Source organism: Bufo bufo, chromosome 1 (assembly GCF_905171765.1).
Source record: "Bufo bufo chromosome 1, aBufBuf1.1, whole genome shotgun sequence".
Taxonomy (NCBI): Eukaryota; Metazoa; Chordata; class Amphibia; order Anura; family Bufonidae; genus Bufo; species Bufo bufo.
The window spans coordinates 132,319,003-132,342,470 of record NC_053389.1 but is presented as its reverse complement, the minus strand read 5'-3'; the positions used below and the strand labels follow the sequence as shown (position 1 = coordinate 132,342,470).

General features: G+C 44.2%; 1 protein-coding gene across 3 annotated transcripts in view; it reads left to right on the top strand.

Annotated features, from left to right (window-relative positions):
- The window catches only part of NPHP4 (nephrocystin 4), a 323,852-nt gene that overhangs the window by 248,426 nt on the left and 51,958 nt on the right, over positions 1-23,468 (top strand). For all 3 annotated transcript variants that reach the window (XM_040429459.1, XM_040429453.1, XM_040429446.1), the window contains exons 19-20: positions 11,529-11,657; positions 12,969-13,177. In XM_040429459.1, the coding sequence (XP_040285393.1) occupies positions 11,529-11,657; positions 12,969-13,177 (338 nt within the window). The remainder of the gene's footprint in view (positions 1-11,528; positions 11,658-12,968; positions 13,178-23,468) is intronic.

Genomic DNA, 23,468 nt, shown 5'->3' with positions numbered 1-23,468 from the left:
ATAGGTAAGGGTGCCAGGACTCAGACTACCACCTTTCAGATATTGAGGACATCCTGAGGGCTAGGCATCACTACTGGACTGCTGGAAAACCCATTTAATTTATTTTGTACTGTTGCCACATCTTGCCCATCTGACTATTGCTTGGTGGGGCACCACCCTTATTAGAAAAGCAAATATTGCTTTTCAGGTGATCCCTTTTTTCGAGGAGCTGAAATGAACCCTCTTTCTTTTGGTCCTCCGCTTGGGTCTTCTAGGTATGTCCCGTTGCGCTCTCTTAGTTAGTGTAGATTTAATACCACCTGTGCTTGAAACGAGTATAAGCCCACCAAACCCAGAGATGAAACCATGCCTTGATATTTTATCAAATTGTTTCCAAGGCGTATATTTAGTTTATAATATACAGTTAAACAATGCAGTCTCTTTATGATTCTGACATCTAATCTTCATAAGAAAGATTAGCGATATTAAAAGTTAAATTGCCATTATCGTACTTCTTCATACATTGCCTGCAGGGGAAAGATAAGCTTATGGAGGGAGCGATGCACAAAATCTGAAACCTGTCACCAGTAAAATGTCAGTGGAAGCAGTTCACCTAGTTCTGTAAACCTGCACCTAGAAAATCCCAGCCGTCATCATGTGTAACGTCCAGGGTGGGTTTATATAGACCCCGTGGAATTCATAGGGTCTGCACTATAGGAACCAATATAGGTATTGTCTAAATAAATATAGGCATTGTTTAAACACATAGGAATCATACGCAGTAAACCGTGATTCATAAATGGCTGCTAATCCTCTGCTCTCATTTGAATGTATTGTAAATCTAGGTCATATTGAAATGAATAGAGAGGATTTCTGGCTACTTAGGATGTACGCTATGTTGGCACTATACATTATAACCCCTTAAAGGGGTTGTGTCACAAAACACACATTCTGAAAACACAGCTCCTGGGTCTGAATACTTCTCTAATTGCATGTAATTAAACATTTTGTATAGTCAATCAGTAATTGAATAACATGTATCTGTATAGAGCCACCTGCTGTTATTTCTTTTTCTTATTTTCTGTCCATCTGACTGAGGTGGTCGTAAGCTCTCAGTTTAAATCTTCAACTGCCACCAGCCATATGTTCTGTTAGAAGCTGTGGCAGTTACAGGGAGAGAGCTGCAGCAGAAAGGACATACCCCCGAGCTGCCTGGCTGTGGATAATCTAGCAGAACAATTAGAGCAGTAAATGGGGAGATCTCTGGAACCATGTGCGGTACATGGCTGGTTCTAGCTTTGTTAGAAAGGTATTGGATATTGCCATGAGCTATATGATCCCTGATTTTCATTTTTTACATCAATTATGGCAACTCTTTTAGGGACTAGGCCAAGTTTTTTTTAGTTTTTTTTTTTTCATTTTTTCCTCCCTTCCTTCCAAGGGCCACAGCTTTTAAAATTTTACATTCACATAGTCAAAAACAGACAAAAATTATTTGGTGAGGTTGAAAAAAAACCACAATGCCAGGGTTTTTGGGTTTGGTTATTAGTGTTCACTGTGCCTTAAATATGACATGATGACCTTATCCTGTGGGTCAGTACGATTATAGCTATACCAAATTTTATGTCGTTTTTATTATTTTATTTTTTTACCATTTAGAAAAAAATCTAAACCTTGGATCTAATAAAATTTTTCTTTGCCTCTCCATATTCTGACCCATAACCCATTTCCGTCTGCAGACCTGTGTGAGGGCTTTTTTTTTTCTTTTTTTTTTTGCAGGGCAAGCTCTAGTTTTTCTTGGTACCAATTTGAGGTACATATGAATTTTCTTTATACTGTATTATTCAATTTCTTGTTGGGGGCAAGGTGACCAAAAAATGGCATATCACACATTTTGTTTTCTGTTACAGGATTCACAGCGCAAAAAAACATTCTTATATTTAATAGTCCAGACATTATCAGATGCAGCAATACCTATTATGCTTATTTTGTTATTGTTTATTTACTGTATGTATTGTAGGAAGGCGCAAGGGGCCATCATTGATGGAAGGTATGTGTCACCGAGATTCCTGGCCTCGGTGAGGTAAGAGTCTGTAGTTTTACGTGTCAGCAGCAGCTAGTGATGATTGACACTGTTTGTTGTTAGTACGGCTGTAAAGCCGATCCGTGCCGACTCTTACTGGGAGTAGCCAAAGTGCTGGGTGGGTGGCTTTTGCCCACACTCCAGGCCAGGTCTTTTTTGGCCTATATAAAACCCAGCCAGAATTCTCAGCTGGGTGTGGTTTATCCTCTATCTGACAGAGAAGCTGGGGAGTCTCTGTGTTTTGGGACCTGTGAATTTGTGCCGTGCTAAAGGGCTGAGATCCACATGCCGGGAAACAGGCCCCTTAAGCCTACTATGGACTGTAGGTGGAAAACTGTCTACCAGAGAAAAACCCCACAGTATGTAAAATTAGGAAAGGGGATGATTTTTAAAATTTTTGTGTATTTTTTTTTTACTTTGTTTTATTTTTTACTGTAATTTTTTGGGAACTTAAACATGCAATCTTCTGATTACTATTACCATGTACTGCAATAGAATACTATTGCAGTGTATGGGATTTTTACTGGCTGCCTTTCAAGCTCTGGGCATGGCTTTGCAGGCAGTTTCCTATTACAGACCTGGGAGCCTTCACAAGGCTCAAGGCTGTGATAGCAACTGATCAGAGCCCCACAATTCTGCAGTGAGGGCTCCAATCAGAGGGCAGCGAGACCAACCTGTAAGAAATGGAAAACCTTTCTCATAACTTGTATTATCTGTGTATGTCTTGATATCTATGTTGTGTGATTCTATATATTTTCATGCCCCTCTGTTAAATTGGCAGTATGATGCCGTTCAGACTGGGCCTGCATTTGGAATATGCATTCCCTTTGTAGGAAACAAGTTTATCACTTGAATGTTAAAAAACGGTCCCTTTGCAAGTGGTAGTGAAATTTCCTGGAAATGCATACACTCAGACAGACTGGCACCTCCCACATCATGATCATTCAACATTGTACGGGCATAGATTCAGTCTCTTAATTCAAGATGCAATGGGGGTCATTTACTAAAGGCTAGTGTTTCACACGTAAGTCTTAGTAAACAGTCTGAAGAATAAGATGTGACTAATTTATTAAGAGGTGGAAGCCTAACCTCTGATGTCTGTGCACCAGAAACTAACCCTAACCTATGCCAGCTTGGAGCTGGTGTAGATTTCAGTTATAAACCATTTCAGTTTTCTGGTGTTATAGTAAAATGTGTCGGCCTTTGCCCCCTCCCCCCCCCCCCCCCCCCGCTGCTTTAAGAAACAGAACGGTGTAAAAACTTAGTCAATGAAGGTCCGAATGTTTTTAGCGCAAAATTGTGCACCTTTTTATACACTGTATAACCTTTATTCGGTGTAACTTGTATTTTTTTCATTTAAATCCTTGCTCTTTCTATGCTTAGGAGTCAAGTGGGCAGTCCTCAGTGATTGACAGCTACCTTTGTACACACACTCATACTGGGAAGGTTGTAAATCATTGAGTAGGACCACCCACTAGGCTCTTAAAGGGGTTGTCCCAGGAAATATATTCTACAGTTTTCATACCAGCACCTGGATCTCAATACTTTTGTAATTGCATGTAATTAAATATTTAGCATAGCCACTTAGTTATTAAATAAAATGTATCTATATAGCACCACCTGTTTGTTATTTTTTCTTATTTCTTTGACCTGCTCACTGAGATGGTCGCACATGCTCAGTTTCATCCTTCGACTGCCTCCTGAGCTGTGATAGGGAGAGCTGAGACACGCCCCCCTGAGCTGCAGCAGAAAAGACACTCCCCTTGAGCTGTCAGCTTGATATAAATAAAAGAGAGCAGTGAATGGGGAGATCTCTGGATCCATGTGAGGTACAGGCCTGGTTTTAGCTTTGTTACAAAGAGGTTGTCATGTACTATATGATTCATTTTGTGCATTAGTCATGGAATAACCCTTTAAGCAAAGAAAGGGCAAGGATTTAGATGAATAAAATGCAATATTGAATCTTTTCACTCAAAGCTATATACCAATCTGCTCAGCTCATCCTGCTCAAAAACATGCTGTCTGGAGTTCAGACACCTTTTTTAACCTGACAGGTTCCCTGTAAACCTTTTGTTGGCATGGTTTCTAAAATGAGTTGTTGTAGCAAAGACATTGATGGCACATCTCAAGAATATACCACCAATGTCAGGTCAGTAGAGGTTTGACTACTGTCACCTCTACTGTTCACCAGAACAAAGTGGTAGTGGTGCTAGAAAAGTGCAGTGCCAATTCATCTCTTGTTGGTTTCACAAGAGTTGGTATTTACCGTGGGCTGCAAGGTTGTCCGATGACTATAATGGACCAATCATGCAGTCTCCAGAAGAAAAACGAGTGGAGCTGACTGGCGATATTGTTCTAGTAATTCCCCAGGGTCACAAAGGTGACCATTGACCCATAGTAATGGCCTATTAAATGTATGGAAATCTTGGACTTTAATAAGCATTTTTGTGGACTTCTCCTGTAATGTAATTTTTCATAATCCGTTTGGTTTTAATGTAGTGATTGCGAAGTTTAGTCCATTGTGGACAAATTATATGCTGTAAGTTGAAAGAAGTGTGGTTTTGCCAAGTACTAGGTCTCCCTTGTTTTTGCCACTGGGTAATCCCCCATCTTCTTTAATTTTAATTAAATTTTAATCAACTTACTGATTAAACACGTGTTCTTTTCTTGGATATTTGGCATCGATAATTTTTCAACTGATATTTTTGAAAATGTACAAAAAAAATTCAAAACCTACTAGACCTGTACATATTTTTTGTTCCTTCAAAAACAATGATTCCTTGCGTTTTCCGCAAGGAAAATATCTTCTTCATTTTGTAATTTTAGTTGGTCTTTAATTACATAGAAAACAACTTTCTATCTTTACTTTGGTATTGCTCAGAACATAGATTTTAGTCTATCCTTAAAATGATAACCTTGACTGCTTCCAAATGATAAAGTACTGTAATACAGGAATAAAATAGCACAAAAATGTTAAAGTTTTGTACAAAAACTATATCATTCAACACAGTAGTATAAAGTGTGAAGAACAACAGCATCAGAGAAACCCTTTTTTTCAAGCACATTGTCCTCATCTGGTAATTTTTACATTTCCTCCTCCGCCTCACTGTGAATTTTCTCCTAAGAACAGAATAGAATTATCTGCTAGAAGTAATGGATTGAATGATAGACATCTATAAAACATCCTCCTGTACGTAAAGCTAAATGCATCTTGGTTTTCGAGAGCTCGGCTGATGTTGGAAAGTGCTGTATGTTGACAACATAGATATTGAAGTCTTTGAAGTCCTCAAGCTTTTAGAGCTGCGCACTGTAAAGCCACTGGAGGCTCAGTCTGACATCAAAGCCAGCGCCACGTTCTGGAGTTGTATAGAAATGTTGTCATGTTTTATTCTTTTTGATTTTTATTAGTAACACAGGTCATTTTGATGAATTAATAAGCTGCGCGCCTATGTAATGAAAACAAGGAGTGTGTAAAAAGAGATTGAAATCGTAATTGTAACATTTATCAGCTTTGTTACCCAGCGGAGAACGCGCTCCTTTCATGGGTGTTAGGGGAGTAGTTAAAAGTGTCATTATCTAGTCAGATTTTTACAGAATAACACATCAGTTGTCATGTTGTCTCCTGATAAGATCTTTTTTGAAGAACTGTGATATTTTAATAAAAAAAATGAATGAAATGCCCAATAAAACAAATTTATAGAAAAGTGCCATAATAATTATACTGTATACTTGCTCTTCATTTGATTATTTCATTTTTATTACAAAATACTATCTATTCTGGCTTTGCAAAATAACATTTTACAAGTTGCCATTTCCTAATTTAAAGAGGTTGTACAGGATTGAAAAAGCATGACTGCTTTCTTTTGGGAACAGTGCCACACCTGTCCATGCTTTGTGTCTGGTATTGCAGCTCTGCTATGCGTGTGTAGATAGATAAATACAGTTGCAAGAAAAAGTATGTGAACCCTTTGGAATGATATGGATTTCTGCACAAATTGGTCATAAAATGTGATCTGATCTTCATCTACCGTATTTTTCGCCCCATAAGACGCACTACCCCCCAAAAGTGGGGGGGGGGAAATGCCCCTGCGTCTTATGGGGAGAATGCTTCCATTATACATCGCAGTGTGCGATGTATGAGTAGGGAGAGAGGAGGGGCTGGAGTCCGGAACTAGGGGAGGGGTCCGGTGCAGTCTTACACAGGGCCCCGCCGCTCACCGCAGTATTTATAAACATTAATCGTTATCCTGTTATTAAGTTTAACTAACGCTGCGCTCTCCCCTGTTCCCCTGTATCCGTACAGCACTTACGAACAAGCTTCCATAGCAGGCAGAGCGGACGGCAGCAGTAACGTCACTCACTGACGTCGAGCGCCTGCTCCTCCCACTTTATGAATGAAGCAGGCGGAGCAGCTTTAGTTAAACTTATTAACAGGATAAGGATTAATGTTTATAAATACTGCGGTGAGCAGAGAGCCGGTGTATTGGGGGACACTGTTATGAGGGGGATCTGTGGATGACATATAGCAGTGTCATCCACAGATCCCCCCATAACAGTGCCATCCACAGATCCCCCACCCCATAACAATGCCATCCACAGATCCCCCACCCCATAACAATGCCATCCACAGATCCCCCACCCCATAACAATGCCATCCACAGATCCCCCACCCCATAACAATGCCATCCACAGATCCCCCACCCCATAGCAGTACCATCCACAGATGCCCCATAACAGTGCCATCCACAGATGCCCCATAACAGTGCCAGCCACAGATCCCCCATAAACAGTGCCATCCACAGGTCCCCCATAACAGTGCCATCCACAGATCCCCCACATGACAGTGCGTCATCCACAGATCTCCCATAATAGTGTCATGCACAGACCACCATTAATTCAAAACCCACCAAAAGCACACCTTTTGGTTAAAAAATGTTTTTTTCTTATTTTCCGCATCAAAAACCTAGGTGGGTCTTATAGAGCGAAAAATACGGTAAGTCACAACAATAGACAATCACAGTCTGCTTAAACTAATAACACACACAGAATTAAATGTTACCATGTTTATATTGAACACAGTATGTGAACCTTTGGATTTAATAACTGGTTGAACCTCCTTTGTCAGCAATAACTTCAACCAAACGTTTCCTGTAGTTGCAGATCAGACGTGCACAACGGTAATTCTTGACCATTCCTCTTTACAGAACTGTTTCAGTTCAGCAATATTCTTGGGATGTCTGGTGTGAATGTCTGGTCGTTGTCCTGTTGCAACACCCATCTTCTGTTGAGCTTCAACTGGTGGACAGATGGCCTTAAGTTCTCCTGCAAAAGTCTTGATAAACTTGGGAATTCATTTTTCCTTCGATGATAGAAATCCGTCCAGGCCCTGACGCAGCAAAGCAGCCCCAAACCATGCTGCCCCCACCACCATACTTCACAGTTGGGATGAGGTTTTGATGTTGGTGTACTGTGCCTCTTTTTCTCCACACATAGTGTTGTGTGTTTCTTCCAAACAACTCAACTTTGGTTTCATCTGTCCACAGAATATTTTGCCAGTACTGCTGTGGAACATCCAGGTGCTCTTGTGCAAACTGTAAATGTGCAGCAATGTTTTTTCTTGACAGCAGTGGCTTCCTCTGTGGTATCCTCCCATGAAATCCATTCTTGTTTAGTGTTTTAGTCATCTTTACAGGACGGCCACTCCTAGGGAGAGTAGCAGCAGTGCTGAACTTTCTCCATTTATAGACAATTTGTCTTACCGTGGACTGATGAACAGCAAGGCTTTTGGAGGTACTTTTATAACCCTTTCCAGCTTTATGCAAGTCAACAATTCTTAATCGTTGGTCTTCTGAGAGCTCTTTTGTGCGAGGCATCATTCACATCAGGCAATGCTTCTTATGAAAAGCAAACCCAGAACTGGTGTGTGTTTTTTATAGGGCAGGGCAGCTGTAACCAACACCTCCAATCTCATCTCATTGATTGGACTCCAGTTGGCTGACACCTCACTCCAATTAGCTCTTGGAGATGTCATTAGTCTAGGGGTTCACATACTTTTTCCACCTGCACTGTGAATGTTTACATGGTGTGTTCAATAAAAACATGGTAACATTTAATTCTTTGTGTGTTATTGGTTTAAGCAGACTGTGATTGTCTATTGTTGTGACTTAGATGAAGATCAGATCACATTTTATGACCAATTTGTGCAGAAATCCATATCATTCCAAAGGGTTCACATACCTTTTCTTGCAACTGTATATATATATACTGCCTGTCACTGTATAATGCCTCTATTCAGTACTGTTACTTTTCTCCTTACATAATATATCCAAATAGAATAAATGAGCAATAAATTATCTGGAATATTCATAAAACCTCTAACCATTTCCCTGCCAAGGATGCATCAGTTACATCCTTGGGTAGCATTTATGTAGCCAAGGATATGTCTCATGCATCCTTGCTTCTGATGGCTGTATCTCATGCTGTATAGCAGCTATCGATTTCAGCCAGGTCTTGCTTTAAACCTGAAAATATACCTGGTTTCTAAAGGCTTTATCTTTGGTCATATGGTGGCTAGCACTGGAATCCCTTAGATTATCAGTTGTAAAGACCTGGCTCAGATCTCTAGGTTCTGTACAGCCTGGGATAGAGCAGGTTGAAGTAACCCCTCCTTCAGCTAGCTATAATCTCACCCAGGATGGAAGAGTCGGGGTGGAGCAGTGAGGGTCAGGTGCTGACAGATCCTAATCTTCCTTTAGAAATGTGCATGTCCCCAGGAGGAGGGGTAACATGTACTTATGTGCGTGTTATCATTCCTCCACCCCAGGCAATCAGAGAGCATACTTGCTCTCTGATTGTTACATATGTGTATATTATTTTTTTTCCAGAACAAGAGTGAGAAGATGAGGGCTTGCCCATCTAATCACCCCTCTGTGCCTAATTTGGTCTATTGATACCACGACCCAGTTGTTTACCATCGTCCAGATTGTGACATCTAATCACACCAAGCAAAACACACACAAATACTAATAAGGTTTACATTTCACACTGTCCCCGTACTGTCCGTACCTGATCTTCAGTGTAAAATTTGCAGACTGTCGGATGCTAGACTAGAGAGGAATGTCTAATATATTTCTGACAGATGTCAAAGATTTCTAACAGTCAGAAGAACAGAAAAGACACCGACTCTCACAATAAATGATTCCTTTCAGTTAGTGTTTTTGTGGCCATATTATGGATGCAACACCCGGACCTCCCGCAGTTCATCAGAACAGAGTTATGGAGTTCCAGTTCTGATGAACCGTAGGAGGTTCAGGTTTTATGTCTATAATATGGGAGCATATGCATTACACCTGTTTGAAGGCGGCTTCTTACATCTTAATTTTTTGTAGAGAATATTTTACAAAATATCTTCTAGAGCATGTATTTTAGTCACAAATTTGAATTATCTTCCAATACAAAGTTGCATCAGGTGGCTTTGTGTATGAATTATTAAGTTAGATTTTTATGCATGGTATGCTCTTTGCTGTCAGAAAATGTAGATATTGATATCATGTCAGCTGTTTGCAGTGTGTGCTATATATTCTGTGGATGACAGACATATTAGATGGCCTCCATTGCAGTCTTTTTAAGAGGTCAAGCTTGTTAATGTATAGACATGTGGTATATATCGGCTTTCACACCTTGATATATTATTTTTACATAGTCTTTAGTGTGTAAGCCTGTGTTTGGGTGTGCGTTTTAGGCCCAGTGTTTTCTACTGCATTTATTTTTTATAATTCCTATTTGTTATAAAGAAATATGAAGGTGGATATGGCAGTCAACAGTGCATCAAGACAACCGCAGTCATGGGAAAAATGCAAAATTGCATGAGGGTGCATGCGTTTAAAGTGCCAAATTGCTTTTTCACAACATGGCAGGTGTCTACTGTTAGAAAATTATAATTTGTTATGGGGGTTATTATGATTTTTTATTCTGTAATTTAGGATTCGTTTGTACATGTCAAAAGTGCAATAATTGTCCTGGCTGCCAGAAGTGCAAAATGTCAGCAAAAGGGTTAAAGGAACGCTGCAAGCGAAACCAATATGCTGTGATATTCCAAGCGCAGGTCCTGCGGGAGCAATGCATGACATAGGCAGTCTCTCTTTGCTCTTCTTGAGCTCCTTGGGGCAGAGTCATCATTCTCTTCACCCCACTTATTATAAAGTTGCAGATGATGGCACTCACCATATAGGCAGGGGCATAGCTAAAGGCTCATGGGCCCTGGTGCAAGAGTTCAGCTTGGGCCCCCCTTCCCTCGTTGCTTTGTGGCCAGGGGAAGGAAAGCACATAGCCTTCCTGCTGCCTGAGGCAAAAATTAAAACGGCATTCCACACCCCCACCCCTCTCCATGCCAAATTCTTCACCTAACCCCTTCCCTCCAGCCAGAGGTGTAACTTGACCAGCAGGTACTTTCTATAATACCAGTGTCTTCTTATGTGGCACAAGGGTCCTATGGCCCCCCTCAGGCTTCTGGGCCAGTAGCGACTGCTACCTCTGCACCCCCCATAGTTACACCCCTGCATATAGGTGCAGTAATTTGTGACTCTACCCGTTCCATCACTTTTCACTAGCCCAACAGATTCACTAACTTTCTAAAATTCTAATTCAAATCTACGTCATCTCAAAGCTGCTGCACAAACTGCCAGGAGATGCTCCTGTGCCTCTTAATAAACCTGATACATCTTTCACCAATGGACTTCTTGCCAAAACTGTGAAACGTCAGTGGTAGAGAATCAGCCGCCTTGTGTCTTGCACAACAGCCCCTCCGCTGCTGAACTACAATCCCCTCTGTCTTGTACCACAGGATCTCAGGTGCCGTACTAGATGTGTAGACGGTTTCCCTAGTGTCCATTCAACTAAACAAACTGCAGAGCTGAAATCTTTCATTCTCGGTTTTCTTCTCTAGCTTAGTAGTATTGTCGCTTAGTCCTATGGAAAACTATACATCAGAATTTCACAGCACATGCCATCTATTAAAATCGACTACACCCATTGCTGCTTACCTGTTCAGGAGAGGAATTTGGGGCTTGTTTGTCCTCTTCTTCCCAATGCTTATAGCAGAGTAGGAGGACACAACCTCTGGTCACCATGCAGATAAGTGGCCCAACACTAACCAGTGTTTGGTGCCCCCTATAGCTGGGTACTTGTCTAGGTTGACCTGGAGGTCTTTTGTCCTCCCTGACCATTAGTCCATTGCTAGGAGGGGCAGCATGACCCTCGGGATACTGTAGGTGTGCACTACCTTCTAGGGGCAGCAAGTAACAGTTGTAAGAATTGTTCATATAGTACAGAAAGCTTTGACAAAGGGTGTAGATGTTTTTGGTCATGACCCCAGATTTCTCCTAAACACGCTTCTTTTAAACCATAAAGTTCAGTTCTATGATCATTCACAAAAATAATCAGTACAAAACGTAATATTGTATTACAGGCCGTGTCTCTGACCAGAGATTAAAGGTATCGAACAAGCTCCCCGCTCCAAGGTCTCGGGTTATCACCGCGCATGATGGACGAAGCAGCTTTCATGGCGGAAGTTTGTTTTCAAGTCGAATTGTGGGTAGTAAGTACATGATAATTTCCATAGAGCATCCCTAATATATGGCCATGTAAGGCACGGTACCACCCAGGTTTCCACAGACACTGATGGCCCATACACCTCCTCTGCTTTGACAGTGCACTGCAATTCTGGCATTCTGTTTATGAAGCAGGAAGAGCTTAATAACTGGAGCATGCAAGAACCCATGGAATTGTGTGAGGACATGGAAAAAAAGTGAATTAACAAACATTGGTTCTCATTGGTAATAAATGTACATTTTACTGCACAATACAGGGACCTCTCCAAATAACTCTTAAAAATGTATGCCCCTTGTGCTACATAATTTCTTAATATATCTTTATAGGGGTCAGAGCTCTGTGTTTTTGTAAGGACGCATTCACACAACTGGATTTTTGGTCCACATCTGATCCGCATTTTTTGGGAACCATTCATTTCCATGGGACCACAAAAAAAGCACTGACCACATCCTTATGTCCATTCTGCAGCCCCGCAAGAAAAAAAATAAAAAAATAAAACATGTCCTATTCTTGTGGACAAGAATAGGCATTTCTAACAAAGAGCGGGACTTGCTAATCTGCAAAATACGGAACGCCCACGGCCAGTATCTGTGTATTGGTGATACAGAATTTGCAGACCGCAAAATGGATACGATCATGTGAATGCCCCCTAATACAGAGTGCCAGATCCCCTGCATGGACATATAGTCAAATAACATTTTCCATTGTCACTGCCTGAAGCCACCAATAGAGGGAGCTTACTGCACTATACAGTGAACCCTACAATAAAACTAGTATGCAGGGAGCTCCCCCTAGTGGTAGGAGGAGGCAGCCAGAATTGTATCATATAATTCTATGTCCTTGCAGTAGATTTGGAGCTTTGTATTTGAAAAAAACTGGCCTATGACGACTATAAAGGTATATAAAGAAATTAATCGGCATGGAATATTAAGTCTAGCAATAGCATAGGATTAAAACGTGGACTTTCATTTTGAAGCTTATTTAGCTGTGTTTCCAGTGGAGTGAAATATCCGAATCATCCAAGTTACCACTCTCAAAGGGAGGTGTAAATACTTCAGTAACTGAATTAACCCTGATTTAAAGGCCCACCATTACAACAGGACAATCAAGCTTAATTACTCGTACTTCATATAGTCCTGCCACCCACACACAATATGGCTTACATTGCACTGAAGCTACTCTTAAATCCACGCATTCCAAAAGTCACTTCAAGCTCAATTGTGCCAAATGGCAAGCTGTTGTGAGATTTGGCCCTGCAATCATTTTGCTAAGAACACCTCTCCTAAATCTTTGACAGGGAAAAATATCTCCCAAGCACAGAAGTTGGCTGACCTAGACAGTGAGCTGGCAGCAATGCTGTACAGCCGAATGAAAGAGGTAAGCATCGCGTACCAGCAACCAAACAGCGAGACGGATGCCGCTCAGAGGCGTAAAATGGAGAGGATGATGGCAGTCAGACAGCTCGAGTCACAAGAGGACCCTAAAACGAGAAAATCTCTGCTACTGGTAAGTACAAATTATCATCCAGCCTGTACATTCTTAGTGCTTGTATCCAAAGCGAAAATAAATTCCATCTAATCATCTAAGTCATTACATGCCGCCTTAAAGGGGTTTTCCAGGAATTATAAAAGTGGCTCTGTGTTTAAAGTAAACGTTTTATATGTAACAGGGATATATCAAAAGTTTAGATCGGTGGGGGTCTGAGCACCAAGACCCCCACCAATCTCTAGGACAGGAGAGAGACGGGCCCATAGACTTTCTATTGAGTCTATCCCACTTCCTATCCTGCAAGAGGACACAGAATGTGCTAAACGCGCGCTTCTCTCCCCTCTCGGCGCTCAGAGCCCCATCGATCTAAACTTTTGATATCTCTTTATGACATATGAAAAGTTTACTGAAAGAACAGTGCCACTCTTGTAGTAACTGAAGGCCTATTGAGCGATTCATACTTACCTGCTCCCCACCACTCCAGTTTTCCGTACTGACTCCTGTTCCTCCATCTTCTCGTATTCTTCTAACTGTGATATGGACATGGTCATCTGCGCCGCTGCAGCCAATGACTGGCTTCAACAATCATTGACAGTTTTCTTTCCAGTTGTGCGTAGGAAAGGCAACTGGCATCCAGAGTCGGAGCAGCATGCTTCACTGGCCTCATGTCGCTGAGCGTTGGTACACACTGCAGGGTTTGGAAGGTCAGGTCTCTAAAAGAGACCGCTGAATTGACTCTGTCACGACACTATGCTGCCCTCTCTGAGGTCATCATATGGGAGCTGACAGGTTCCCTTTAAATGCTCGAACCAAGTACGCAGAGGAGCACTGTGAGGCAGAGCATAAGTGATAAGACTCTTATAAGTTGTTTGTAGGGGCCACAGTGCCTACTATACCAATCACAGTGCCTACTATACCAATCACAGTGCCTACTATACCAATCACAGTGCCTACTATACCAATCACAGTGCCTACTATACCAATCACAGTGCCTACTATACCAATCACAGTGCCTACTATACCAATCACAGTGCTTACTATACCAATCCTAGTGCCATGCGTTGTATAGCAGTTGTGCTTGGTATTGGAGCTCAGTCCCATTCAGTTAAATGGGACTGAGCTGCATATAGGACCTTTGACCGATGGACGTCACAGACCTAGAAAGAGGACACACTGCTCACCCGAGAGCTTCAGCCTCTTCAAACAGTTGATCGCGGGGGTGATGGAAGTCAGATCCACACTTATCAGATATTAATGACCTGTCTTGAGGATAGAGTGTCAGTATTTAACGCTTTTCATATCCGTATGTCTGCTCCACAGACGATAGAACATGTTTTAATCTTGGCCGCAAAGGCAGACCCCAAAAAATGTATGCAATATGGATTCCACACGGACGTCATCCATATTTTAGGGATCTACGTTTTGCAGACTGTAAAAAACATACGGTCTTGTGAATGCCCCCTTAGTCTGAGTATTGACAAAGGATAAAACAACCCAGAAACACGTTGAAGAGGAACGCATGAATCTTTGTGTCCTTCTATCACAGACAGACTCCCATTTTCTTTTGTCCATATTGATGCTTTGTATGACCTTTTGGACCTGGAAGAGACATACACATTACACTGTGGACAAGACTGATACACAATGTTCTGCCCGGTGCAGGATGCCCGGATTCTCTCATCTGTGCTCTTGTAACGCTTGTGTCATGCACCATCCATTAGTCCATGCACTAGGCAGGGGCGTAGCTATAGGGGGTGCAGAGGTAGCAGTCACTACAGGGCCCAGGAGCCTGAGGGGGCCCAAAGACCATTGTGCTGCATAAAAAGACACCGGTATCATAGAAAATGTTTGATGGTCAAGTTACACCTCTGGCTGGAGGAAAGGGATTAGGTCAAGAATTTGGCATTGGGGGAGGGGGGCTTGGGTCCGGTTAAATTTTTGCCTCAGGTAGCATGAAGGCTATGTGCTTCCCTGCCTCTGGCCACAAAGCACTGAGGGAAGGGGGCCCAAGCTGAACTCTTGCACCAGGGCCCATGAGCCTTTAGCTACACCCCTGCACTAGGTATAATAAACTTATCACATACTTACTGTAAGAAGGTACCTGGAATCATCGTGGATGGAAGGTATGTGTCACCGAGGTTCCTGGCCTCTGTGAAGTAAGAGCTGGTATTTTATGTGTCAGCAGCAGCTATTGCTAACTGAAACCTTGAGATTTAGCATGGCTGTCATAGCTGATCCGGGATGGCAATTAGGGTCCATTCACACGTCCACATCCGTTCCGCAATTTTGCGGAACAGGTGCGGACCCATTCATTTTCAATGGGGCCGGAATATACTATTCGCATTTGCAGATCCGCACTTCCGGATCCGCAAAAAAATAGAACATGTCCTATTCTTGTCCGCAAATGCGGACAAGAAAAGGCATTTTCTATGAGAGTGCCGGCGATGTGCGGTCCGCAAAATGCGGAACGCACATTGCCAGTGTCCGTGTTTTGCGGATCCACAATTTGTGGATCCGCAAAATACATACGGACGTGTACAAGGACCCTTACTGGGAGTAGTCAAAGTTCTGGGTGGGTGACTACTCCCCATGTTCCAGGCCGGGTTTTGCCAGGCATAAAAACCAGCCACACTGCCAGGTGTGGGGGATTTACCTCCCTCTAACAGTGGAGCTCAGGAGTCTGTGTGCTGTGAGCTGAGGGCTGTGCTGGGATTTGAGGTTTGAGCCTGGCTGGAGGACTCAGGCCCCTCTAAAGGCGAACAGGCCGCCTATGGACTTGATGAGGCTGAACTGCTAACAGGGTGTGAATTAACACCCAGGAAAAAAGGTGACTTTTATTTTTTATGGACTTTCCTTGTGTGGGAACAAACACCAAGCCACCTGCGTTTTGCACCTTATCTGCATTTTGTTATACACCAATGTGTGAATAAACACTGCTGTTTGATTCAAGAACTGTGTACTTTGCCTCTATACTGTATCCGCTAGTCCTAACTACCAGAGTGAATCCCCACAATTGGTGGAGGATGCGTGCAAGCGCAGTGAGGCTGGCGTGAACGCCAATATATTTTTGGGTTTGCATTTTTGGGCACAGTTGTATGTCGTAGATCAAACCAGCTGTATTTCAACCTGTGCCCCACGACAAAATGGAGGCTGTTGTGAAGGCCCTCATGGAGGCTAATTTGCAGCAGCGAGAGACCAACCTGCACCAACAGGAGGCTAATAAGCAGCAGCAAGAGACCATCCAGTTGCTGCTACAACACGTGATGGCTTTGCAGACAGCAGGAGCAACCCCAAGCATCCATGATGCCCAGAAAGCAGTCTGTGCAGCGATCCCTAAAATGACACCCGCAGACGACATTGAAACCTACCTGGCGATGTACAAGAAAGTGGCCACCAGGGAAAAGCTGCCCCAAGACCAGTGGGCTGAGGTCGTCGCTCCTTTTTCTGGCATCAGAGTCCCAACGGGTGTATTTCGACTTGCCGGACGATCAAGCGGCCGACTACCCGAAGGTAAAGGGTGAGATTTTGGCAAGACTGGGGGTGAATGTGTTGGTCCGGGCCCAGCGGGTACATCAGTGGGGGTTTATTCCGGCTGAGCCCGCAAGACCCCAGTATTATGACTTACTCCACCTTTTGCAATAGTGGCTACAGCCTGATGTGCTGAGTCCCACGGCTATGCTGGATAGATTATTGGCTGACATATTCTGGAGGGCGCTGCCACCCCCTCGCCAGCACTGGATCGGCCAGGTATCTCCTGGAAATGGTGGACCTGTGGAACGCTATGAGGCCACGAAGAATCTCAAGGGGGTTCTTTTGGGAGGAGGGCATGCAAACTCCAGAACTCCCCACCCCAGGCCCACCGGTATGAGCCAATGAAACTCCCCTGGGAGGTTCCCCCTATGGGCTGGAACCAGTTAATCTGCTGGCAGTGTCTGGAACCTGGCCACACCAGGGTTGAGTGTCCTCATCTGGTTGAGCCCATGGACACTAATTGTGGTTACCGACAATCGCTATATGCTAGGAAACTGGTACCACAGTTTACCCTGGAGGCTCTAGAACACTTGTGCCAGGTGGAAGATGGAGACACTCAAGTGGAGGCGCTGCTGGACTCAGGGAGCTTGGTGATACTGGTAAGGGCTACCCTCGTGCGGTCTGCTGAGTATACTGCCCGGAAAGTTGGGGTGATGTGCATTCATGGAGACTTGAAAGACTACCCCACCGTGCTGGTGTCTCTAACCACGGTGGCCGGCAGGTGGACCCACGAAGTGGCAGTCGCTACAAATCTCCACTATGAACTCATAATAGGGAGAGACTTTCCAGGTTTCCCTGCCCTATGGACAGATGTGAGAGTTAAGGATACCCCTGAGACAGGAATAAGCCCAGGAGATTGGCCTTGTTCAGGGGAACGGCCAGAACCCTGGGAACCTGAGACCGCAGGGCCAGCAGTAGGGGTGACCGCAACTTCGGTGGAAGAGGGGGAAACAACCCTGCGTAGGGTAATGGTGGGAGATGTGGAGGAGTTGCCACCGGATCCTGGGTTGGCAGACCTCAACGTCTCTGGGGAGAATTTCGGTACAGCCCAACGCCGAGACCCAACCCTATCTCAGGCCTGGGAGAATGTGGTAATACTTGATGGTGTACCCCAACAACCTGGGGCCGAGTCGATGTTTCCCCGTTTTGTGGTCCACCAGAATATGCTATATCGGGTAAACCAGCTGCGGTGTGAACCTGTTGAACAGTTGGTGGTGCCCGGGGCCTATCGAAAACTCGTGTTAGAGTTAGCTCACCAACATGTTCCCGGGGGTCATTTGGCACTGCAGAAGACACAGGACCGGATACTACAACTGATTTACTGGCCCAGTGTCTTTAGAGAGGTGGATGACTTTTGTAAGTCTTGCCCGACCTGCGAAACCACTAGCCCCCCTGTTCCGCAGTCCCTTAGTGCCCCTCCCGATTATGGAGGTACCATTTGAGAGAATTGCTATGGATCTCGTAGGCCCAGTACCGAAGTCCGCTAGGGGGCACCAACACATCTTGGTCGTCCTGGACTACGCCACTCGGTACCCGGAGGCGGTGCCACTGCGACATACATCAGCCAAACTCATAGCAAAAGAGTTAATGGAGATGTTTTCCCGAGTGGGGATACCCAAAGAGGTTCTGACTGACCAGGGGACTCTTTTTATGTCCAAAATCATGCGGGAGCTCTGTAAGTTGCTGAATATCAAACAGATATGGACATCCGTCTATCACCCGCAAACTGACGGCCTAGTAGAAAGGTTTAATCAAATGTTAAAAACAATGTTAAAACGAGTAGTAGCTAAGGATGGAAAGGGCTGGGACCTCCTTCTGCCATATCTTATGTTCACAGTCCGAGAAGTGCCCCAGGCCTCTACTGGGTTCTCCCCCTTTGAACCACTATATGGCAGACATCCACGTGGTCTGTTGGACATAGCCAAAGAGTCGTGGGAGCAACAACCCACACCATATAAAAGTCACCCAGATGCAGGAACGTATGGAAACCGTGTTGCTGCTGGTAAAGGAACATATGGAGGCAGCTCAGCGAGCTCAAAGTCAGGTGCATAATCGTCAGGCTCTGGTCCGGATCTTTAACCCGGTTTTGGTTCTGGTACCGACAGTACAGTAAGTTACTGGCTAGGTGGCAGGGACCCTACGAGGTACTCGAAAAGATTGGAGAAGTAAACTACTAGGTACACCAGCCAGGGAGGTGGAAGCCGGAGCAGGTGTACCATGTGAATTTACTCAAACCGTGGAAGGATAGGGAGACCAGTACTGATGATAGCCCGTGGCCGAGTTTTCTAGGGGGAGAGGTTCCAGACCCTAAGTCTGATGTAAGGGAAGCGGTTGCCACAGTGAAGATTGCTGACAGCCTCTCCTCTAAACAGACTTAGGATGCCAGGGAGTTCGTCAGCAGGAACACGGATGTGTTCTCAGACCTCCCTGGACACACTTCCATAATCCAGCATGACATTGTCACTGAGCTCAGGCCAAAATCCGGTTGAAACCATACCTGGTACCCGAGGCCTGGCGACAGGCCATCTCTGAAGAAGTACAACTAATGCTGCAACTAGACGTCATTGAGAAGTCTAGAAGTGAGTGGGCCAGCCCTATAGTACTGATTTCCAAACCGGATGGGACGTTGCGGTTTTGTAACGATTTTCAAAAATTAAATGAGGTATCTAAGTTCGACGCGTATCCCATGCCCCGGGTAGACGAGCTGATTGAGGTTAGGACAAGCACTGTATTTTTCTGTTTTGGACCTTACCAAAGGGTACTGGCAGGTACCCTTAACGGAGGCTGCCAAAGAGAAAATGGCCTTCATCACACCGGAGGGGCTGTACCAGTATAAGGTGTTACCCTTTGGTCTGCATGGCGCCCCCGCCTCTTTCCAAAGGCTAATGGACATTGTGCTGCGACCACATCATCGGTGCGCTTCGGCTTACCTGGACGATATTTCCACAGTCCCGACTGGGAAAGTCACCTGCCCAAAGTGCAGGCTGTAATAGACTCCCTTCGAAAAGCTGCACTAACCGCAAACCCCAAAAAATGCGCAATAGGGTTAGAGGAGACAAAATTACTGGGGTATGTCATTGGGCGTGGAGTGATCAAACCCCAAGTAAACAAAATAGGGGCGATAAGAAATTGGCCCCAACCTGTCGCCACTAAACAAGTAAAGTCGTTCCTAGGAATGATAGGCTATTACATGAGATTTGTTCCCCACTTTGCCACTATAGCTGCACCCTTGACACAGCTCTTGATGGGACGAAAATCAGTGATGGTTCGCTGGGATGAGCGGGCGGAAGAGGCTTTTTCCACTTTGAAGTCGGCCCTGTGCGGGTCACCGGTTTTGGTGACATCCGACTTCAATAGGGAGTTCGTGGTACAGACAGATGCCTCCGAAGTAGGCCTCGGTGCTGTACTCTCTCATGAAGTCAACAGGGAGGAGCATTCCGTTGTCTTTTTAAGCCGCAAGCTCATCCCAGCCGAAACCAGGTATTGTATAGTGGAGAGAGAGTGCCTGGCTATCAAGTGGGCACTCGAGTCTCTCCGCTACTATTTGTTGGGGAGAAAGTTCCGCCTGGTGACTGACCACTCCCCTCTCAAGTGGATGAGCCAGGCCAAAGAGAGAAATGCCCGAGTCACCAGGTGGTTCCTGTACTTACAGAACTATAAGTTCTCTGTGGAACACAGGGCAGGCCAATTGCAGGGGAACGCGAATGCGCTGTCCCGGGTATACTGTATGGAAGGTGTTCACCCCCTCAGGGTTGTAAGAAGATACCTGGAATCATCGTAGATGGAAGGTATGTGTCACCGAAGTTCCTGGCCTCGGTGAAGTAAGAGCCGGTATTTTATGTGTCAGCAGCAGCTATTGCTAACTGACACCTTGAAATTTAGCATGGCTGTCATAGCGGATCCGGGACGGCTCTTACTGGGAGTAGTCAAAGTGCTGGGTGGGTGACTACTCCCTATGTTCCAGGCTGGGTTTTGCCAGGCATAAAAACCAGCCAGCACTGCCAGGTGTGGTGGATTTACCTCCCTCTGACAGTGGAGCTCAGGAGTCTGTGTGCTGTGAACTGAGGACTGTGCTGGGATTTGAGGTTTGAGCTGGGCTGGAGGACTCAGGCCCCTCTAAAGGCGAACAGGCCGCCTATGGACTTGATGAGGCTGAACTGCTAACAGGGTGTGAATTAACACCTAGGAGAAAAGGTGACTTTTATTTATGGACTTTCCTTGTGTGTGAACAAACACCAAGCCACCTGCGTTTTGTGATACACCTTATCTGCATTTGTTATACAGCAATGTGTGAATAAACACCGCTGTTTGATTCAAGAACTGTGTACTTTGCCTCTATACTGCATCTGCTAGTCCTAACTACCAGAGTGAATCCCCACATTACTAACATGTATGTAAAAAGTAAAGCGCTACCCCAGGGACAGCCTGGGAAAGCCTTCAAAAGATTGTGGTCAACCTACAAAATGCCATTTTGGGGGGGTGGGGACCCTCCTTGCAATGGGCCAGTTTGTGGTATTGTCCTGGCAAATTCTTGCCTGCTGGCAAGCATTTTACCATCTTTGCCTAGTGTTTTTATGCCAAGTGTTTTGGCAACCCCCTTTTTTTCAACTTAATATCTACATATGGGCATTATTATATTATTGTATAGTAGTCACCATTACAGTAGGCGCCATTACTTTGTCAAATGTCATACTGTAGCTACTTTCGCTATAGAGCCATGCAAAAGTTCATTTTCTATGGCTTCCACCTGAAATGGCATATAGTGACATAGTATGGCCTAACATCTGCCTAGGCATTTTCTCTATAATAAATACTATTTTTTATTTTATTTTTGGGGATGGGGGCACACTTTCTTTTTGAAGATTTTTTACCCTTGCAAGTCAGTTTTATATATTTTTCAATGGCCATCCAATAATCCAGAGTAGCTGATAATAGCGCACCTAGCTGATAATTATGGACCTGCTAATGCAAATTAAAAGAATTTTACCTTATTTTTCTGTTTAGTCTCTGACCAGATAACGTGTTTTAGATATTAAGCAGAAAAGTAAAATATGAGCTTGGTAAATTTTTACATTTCAGTCTGAAAACGCTGACGACTGGTTGTTGTGGTGTCAGGATGAATTCTTCCTTTTTGGCCCACACCCGACCCATCTGTATGTAAAAAGTTTGCAGCAATTTACTGTGGATAAATCAATTTTCCATCAGAATACATTATGAGGCTTTGTAGAAATTAGTGGATCATTTCTTATGTATTAATTATGGTACATTTCTTAGCTGCCCTGACAAATATATTAATGGATATTGAGCACTAAGCACTGCCAGCAAGCTTTGATTTATGTACAGTGTATACTATCTTCTATCCAGCACCCGTGCATGGGCCTAGTACAAAATATCCAGGGAAGGGGTGCAGAAAACTGGAGAATCACACTCCTAATTGTCACATAGTTTAATGGGGAATCCCAATTTTATAGAAGGACCCTCCTCTGTTAGCCACTGTCATCTACAAAGAGTATCTCACTTTGGAGGACCCAGCACATCTGAGCATTACAAAGACAGCCCATTGATATCAGTGGGATCCAGGCTCAGATTGGCCCACAGGGGTACAGGTGAATCCCTGAGCAAGGTGGGCCCCTAGACTCCCACCCCCTGCACAAGTGGCACATAACACAGTAGACTTACTGCACTACATACATAGATTCAATGTGCAGCACCTCAACCAGCCTATGTTCATATAAAAAAAACGTGATAGATTATTAAAGAAACTCCTCAGTTTATTATTATAGACACAATCACAGCTGAGATGACTTCCTGGTATAGAGGAAAGCTGCCAGTATCCTCTTCTCCAGGACCTACCTTCTCAGAGCTGAGATGACTTCTAGGTATAGAGGAAAGCTGCCAGTATCCTCTTCTCCAGGACCTACCTTCTCAGAGCTGCTGCAGGAACCCCTATAATCAATCATCTGGTAGCAGCTTGCTGCTGGTAATATTTGAATGTATCCATACGGTGGGCTCCGAAAATAAATTTTACTGGTGGCCCTAGGTACCCCAGTCTGACACTGGTGGGATCTATACTATTCTTCATTTCCCCTGTGGTGGTGCTGTTTGGAAACTTCTCTCAGGATCACCCACAGATTAGAACAGATCTCTAGGGCTTGGACAGGGGGACATGCTATGGTTGACTTATTGTTGGGGGACCTTTCAAACAAAATTGGATTGTAAAAAATGCACTTATAAAGCGGACCTGTCACTATGTTACTGCATATAAACCAAGTACTTGCGGGAACACACAGATCTAGCCTCAGTGAGTGGACAGCATCAGAGGGAAGAAAATCACTTTGTCTTGAGTGAAGACTTCAGGTAGCCCCTGCTTTGGCAAACCAGTGGTGAATTTGCATATTTGGCCCCAGAGGGTCCTGGATCATGGGCATGGGGTACGGGTGGGAGCACTAGGCAAAACCCCCCACAAAACTCAACAAAGCAGTGGGAGTTTGATGATGACTTATACCATTTTATGCCTGTATAGTGATATACGGTAGTCCTCAAGAAACAATAGCCTCTGGATACAATATTTTCAACTTACATTGGTCTTTCCTGGGCCAATCATGGAGACATGGCCATTTCTCTGTTAAAACACCTGTATTGGCTGTCTAGTAGCGCCTCTCTACAGTACAGTGCGGTACTACATGTCCTGTACTGCCCTCTGTCAGTGGCAGGATGAGCTGCTCCATCAGGTCAAGGCAGCTCCATTTTTTTTTACTGGTCCGCTGTGTGCTACACA